General features: G+C 38.1%; 1 protein-coding gene across 1 annotated transcript; it reads right to left on the bottom strand.

The window, feature by feature from the left end:
• Positions 1-2,635: 2,635 nt before the first annotated feature.
• Positions 2,636-4,075, bottom strand: LOC115358863 (insulin-like growth factor-binding protein 3). The gene is made up of 5 exons (XM_030050953.1): positions 3,745-4,075; positions 3,703-3,710; positions 3,144-3,170; positions 2,913-3,032; positions 2,636-2,788 (listed from the first exon to the last, which is right to left on the bottom strand). The coding sequence occupies exons 1-5, from the start codon at positions 4,073-4,075 to the stop codon at positions 2,675-2,677; spliced, it is 600 nt and encodes a 199-aa protein (XP_029906813.1). The 3' UTR covers positions 2,636-2,674.
• Positions 4,076-6,000: the final 1,925 nt, after the last annotated feature.

The raw sequence follows: 6,000 nt of genomic DNA, 5'->3' as shown, positions 1-6,000 counted from the left end.
ATTAGAGTTAATTACAGCTCCAAGTTAACTGGTAATCTAAATTATCTGATCACTAAATAGGGAAACAATAGTGAAGACCAATCATCATACCTTTATTGAACCAGGTGAAGACACATTGGGATTCAAATCTATTTTCCAAGTGTGATCTGGAGAAGAGGCAGCAGCACACATATGCTTGAAAAAATTTCTCTCAGTCACTTAATTTTAATTATTGAAATGGCCTCTTCACCTCAAGTCATCCAACCAAAAGCACGTATGTACACATGTATTTTTAATCTTATTAGTTTTTCTTGTTGTTTTCATCATTTATAGTCACCAATCATGAATGCATTGCAACACTTTACTGTTTATGTGTGGCAAGAACATTCTCACAAAAAAAAAAAAACGTAAAAATTGGTCCATCTTGTCCTCATTTCCTGCTCATATGAATAAAAGATTGTCCGGTTAAAAGACCAAAAAAGCTTTATTTTCAGAGTAAAATAACTTTAATTTACAAACAAAATGGAACAAAATGTTTTTGTATTTGTAATATATTTTCATCTGTCTTAACCTTTTGTTTTTAAATGTCTTCCTCTTGCAGTTCAAGAAGTGAAATTCCTCCACTCCAGCCTGTTAGTAAGAATTTGCTTTAAGCTGCCTAGTTAAATAAAGTTAAATAAAGTGAAAATGAAAATGAAAAAAAAAAGACATAAAAGTAAAAACTAAAATAATGCCTCCATTTAAGTCTGAGTTATGAACAAAAAGGTTACATATTTGGTGTCTGCTAACACAGAAGCACAGATAAATTATTTGACAGCCACTTATTCAGAGCAGCATCAAAATGAACATAAATAGAGTATCATATTTAAGGGAACATAAATAGAGTGACACTGAGATATAGCAAAACAGTAATAAAATTACAGTTAATTACAGTAAATTAAAAGGTAAAAATCTTTAAAAACACTGCAGCACATGATGAATATAGACTATAGTAATAGCAATATCGAAAATAGACACTTTAAGTATATCAAATGTGTACAAATGATCTAATTTCACTTTGAAAACACACTGTATGTATATTATTGTTGCAGTAATGAACCAAAGTAACCAACCAAATCATTTTGGGTTCTGACGCTTGATTCATTGCAGGAGATATATATATATATATATATATATATATATATATATATATATATATATATATATATATATATATATATATATATACACTCAGTGGCCACTTCATCAGGTCCACCTCCACAATCTAATGCAGTTCAGGTCAACAGCTCTGCCATGAATTCTACCTTTTAAGAAAGTTTATAATGTTCAGTTTGTGTTGTCATTGTGGAATATGTGTAAATTTTAATTATATGTTTATTATTTAGGTTGTACTTTGCAGAGGTCTTGTCCTGAACTACATTATACTGAACTGTTTCTATTTTTTTTTGTCCTCCCTATTTATATACATGAGGGGGGACAGAATAGTGGAAACAGCTTCCAATAAAATGCAGTCCAGTACAACAGCAGCACTAACTATGAGCTCAAAGCCAAACATAGAATTGAATGAAGACCTCTATTACTGTGACAAAAAGAAAACCTGAGCATTACAGGCATCAGAAAAGTAAACTTTATGTCAGAACAGTTGCACTGGATTGTATTTGGTTGTACAGGTGGACCTAATAAAGTGGCCACTGAGTATGTGTGAGTGAGTGTGAGTGTGTGTGTGTATTTTTATTATTTTTTATGCTCAGTAGAGGGCGCAAGGATACCAAGTCACCACTGACTGTGGGGAAAAAAAAACGTTTTTTTAGGAGGAGAAATTCTACTTTCCGGTCTTGAAATATTAAAAATGTGAGGCAGTGTCTGGCACCTTTTCAATCAACAAGATGTTCTTTTGTCCATGACTTTTGCTCATTCAAAATGCATCAGTCAGTCCTTACACATACATGAAAACTTCAACATATTACTCCGCTACTTCAATCACTTCATTGGCTCCTGCTACAATACAGAATGACCTTCAAAATGCTGCCACTAGTCTATAAAGCCCTTAATGGTTTGGCTCCTCCGTACATTTCTGACTTGCTCACTGATTGTAACCTGATCAGCCTTCTCAGGTCATCAGGCAGAGGTCTTCCAGCTGTACCCAGAATTAGATCCAGGTCCGGTGAGAGTGCCTTCACTTACTGCGGTCCTGCTCTCTGGAACGAGCGTCCCGCTGACCTGAGGTCCAGCACAACTGTGCATTCAAATGAAAACTCAAAACTTTCCTTTCTATTCTCCCAGGCTTATGGTTAATTAATGCATGTGTGTGTGTGTGTGTGTGTGTGTGTGTGTGTGTGTGTATGTATGCACATGGCAGTTGGTTACATGTGTGGCTATGTGATAGGGTTAGGGATTTCTATTTAATTGTGTTGATGTTTTTGATTTCTAATTGCTGTATGGTGTGTTTAATGTACACTCTGTGTAATAGTTCATTGCTTCATTTTCTGCATTTTACTCATGCTTATATTCTTATATTTATATCGCTCATGCTACTGATATTTTCATGTTTATATCTATATTCTTATATTTTCCCTACAATGTAAAACACATTGAGCTTACTGTTAATGAAATGAGCTATATAAATAAAATCGCTATTGCCATTCTGTCTCAAACTGGTAATCAAACTTTAGGCTGCTCTGCTTTAGCCACGTCTTCATGCACTTTCACAAATCAGGGTGCCCTCCTGTTTTACATTTGAAGGCACTGGCACGCCATTCTCATCCACACACCAGCAGTTGCCACGCTGCATACCTCGAGAGGACCAACACTACACAAAGAAAACACACAAAGGTGCATTGGTGAAATCCTGCTTTAGAGCTGCACATGGTGTACATGCCAAGTTTCAGTCTAGCTGACATGATTAAAACTTCACAAAAATTGCACAAACTCACTTGCTTCTTTCTGAAGAAACCACGCTTGTCACAATTGGGCATGTAAATATCCTGATGTGACTGGAATAACTGGGCATCATGACGTTTCATAATTGTGGTAAGCAGTTTGCGACACGGAGCCTAGTAAAGGAAAAGACACAGATTTCAAGAGGTTTCAAAGTAACCCAATTTCAGGTTGTTCATTTAGTTTTAGTTTTAAATACTGCAGTCAGTAAGGAAGATGATTGTTACCTTCTCTGGATCCTGAGTGGGTGTAGGGTCTGAGATCCAGTGAAGAAAAAAAGATTTTAACATCGTGCAATTAATTATGATGTTATTGTTCAGTGAACTGCAATTATCATACTTGTTTTTACAAGGTAGTCTAGGTGGTGCATTTATTTTTTGTTAATAAACTCAGTGTTGTTGGACTCTATCCTCACTTGTTAATAAACTTAGTGTCTGAACCAAAAACCCATAACTAAACTGTGGTGTCTGAGCCATCAAATATAAATTTTCCCACAACTTTTTGTACAGTAAATGACGTTTCAGTATCCTAAAACAACTATTTTTACTTAACTTCCTATTCTAGAACGAGCAGTTGGGCCATGAACAAAGTAATTCATTACTAAGTTATGTATCATGTAAGAACAAGTGTTCTTAGTCATTTCCTCTAGACTATTTAGAAAGCTTCACTCACATTACAGGAAGAGAACCAAGCACAAGTCAGCACACATTTTATAAAGAGTTTAAAACACAACTCTGTACACCATGAACCTAACTGAAGCCCAAAGGTTGAATGACACCATTCTATCCTTGTAGCTACATTGTCCCCAGGTACAAATTAATATTTTACCTGCAGTGTGAGTCCTTTCAGTTGGGTTGATCCTGCTGGTGTTACTGCAGACACCCCTGCCTTCCAGCAGGGCCTGGAGGGGCCTAGCTTCGTCCTCTGGGGGTGTGCAGCGAGCACCGTTAGCACAGCTCAGAGTGTAGACCCCACACGGTTCTCCAATGGCCAGACTAGTGGTGCTGAATTCTGTAGACTGATGAGGTAAGGGGCTCCCCTGCCCCTGATTTCCTTTACAGGTGGGACAGTCTCTGGAGGGCATCCCGAGACAGGTCAGTGGCCAGGGGCTAGACAGAGCCAGAAGGAGCAGGGCCAGGGTGTGGGTGTAAAGAGGCATCTCACACAACGCAGCGGACAGGAAATCCCTCAAGCTAAGACAAAGTGATAATGAGGCCGACACACACCACTGACAGCAGCTTTTAAAGAGCCAAAACTAGAAAGGAAAGGTATGGGAGTGTACGTGATGGAGAATGTTAGTCTCCCCTCTCATTTCCACACAGCTGAGCTCCCCCCACCCTGATCGCTGACACATGCTATACACACTCACATTATGCTCATACCATGTCTTGTCTGTCATCTTGGATAGTAATGTTTTTTATACATCAACATAAATCACAAGTGATTACTGTGTATGCTACTCCACTGCTCTACTTTTTCCCCACTGGGAATGAAATGCAAAGCAGAGCTGACACTTGCATGTGATCCACCAATCATGGCTCAGTGGGCCAAGCTAGTGACATTTAAGTCTTGAAAATCATTGTTTATCAAAATATATGACAATATATTTTGATAAACAAAGAGATTAAGTTGGTCTGGCTATATGAACCACATTAAACTTATAATGAGTTAAATTGTGAAGTGTTCACTAAAAAATAAAGTTAAGATGAAGTGATATCAAGGTAGAATTCACTTTTGAGGTTGTCATCAGTTTACTTTGAATAGCACTTCAAGCCGTGAATGCGTTTAACAGTACACGATTGCATAGTCATCTGGCATAAGGATAGATTAGGTTTCACAGAAACTGCACAAGAGAGGCTGAAGGAGTGGCACTCAGGTTGCATGACTGACTAAAGCCATTATAGCCACGGGCAAAAGTTACACCTCACAAATTCCACTGTGTGTGAGTCAAAATGTAGACTACTGATCAAAGTAGAAGACCAGCTGTTAAATATTTAATAACCAAGACCTCAATAGGCTTTTGGGGCAACATTAGATCTTTGTCTCTTACACAATGTCAGTACTGATTGGTAGTGATAATAAGTAACAACAACAACAACAACAACAACAACAACAACAACAACAATAACAACATCAACAACAACAACAATTTAAAGAAATAATCTCATTATAAATGATAAAAAAATAAAACACACAAAGTGCAAAAAATGCACATGCAAAAAAAAAAACAATGTACAGAAAAAATCTATCTACATGTGTGTGTGTGTGTGTTATATGTATATGTATGTGTATGTATATGTATGTGTGAGTGTGTGTGCATATATGTATTATACTTATTATATATATTATTATTATACTTATAAACTTCCTTGTATCCTTGTATCCTTGTATTTCAGTGCAAATGAAACAGCTTCTAATGAATGGAGTGGCTTACCCAAGGTCAGATGGTGCAGATCAAGGACCTCCAAAAGGGAACAAACCCATCCAACTACCGACCTATAATCTGCGTCTCCACAACATGGAATCTCCTGTCGGGTATCATAGTGGCTAAGATGTGTGGTCACCAGACTCAATGCATGAGCAGAGCTCAGAGGAGAATTGACAGTAACACTAGAAGACAGAAACACCAGCTACTGGTTGACACAGCACTGCCTGGATCGACAACAAGAAAATCTACAACTCAATGCTACACACGCATACTGGAGTGCTTGAAGCTGTACAACCTCAACAGAAAACTGAGAGCCTTCATCAAGAACTCGATGGGAACCTGGAGGACACCTCTAGAAGCTAACTCAGAGCCAACTGCACAAGTTAGCATCAAGTGTGGCACCAAGGAGACGCCTTGTCCCCCCTGCTGTTCTGTGTATGCCTAAACCCCCTCAGCCAGATCATCATGAAGAGTGGCTTCAGATACCAGTTCTGATTTGGAGCAACCATCAACCACCTCCTCTACATGGATGACAACAAGCTGTATGCCAGGAATGAGAGAGACATCGACTCACAGATCCACATCATCAGGCTCTACAGCAACAACATCGGCATGTCATTTGGACTGGATAAGTGTGGCAGGATGGTATTGAACAG

This window comes from Myripristis murdjan, chromosome 5 (assembly GCF_902150065.1).
Source record: "Myripristis murdjan chromosome 5, fMyrMur1.1, whole genome shotgun sequence".
In the NCBI taxonomy this organism is placed as follows: Eukaryota; Metazoa; Chordata; class Actinopteri; order Holocentriformes; family Holocentridae; genus Myripristis; species Myripristis murdjan.
Note: the sequence above shows the minus strand (reverse complement) of the source record. Positions and strands in the feature narration are given on the sequence as shown.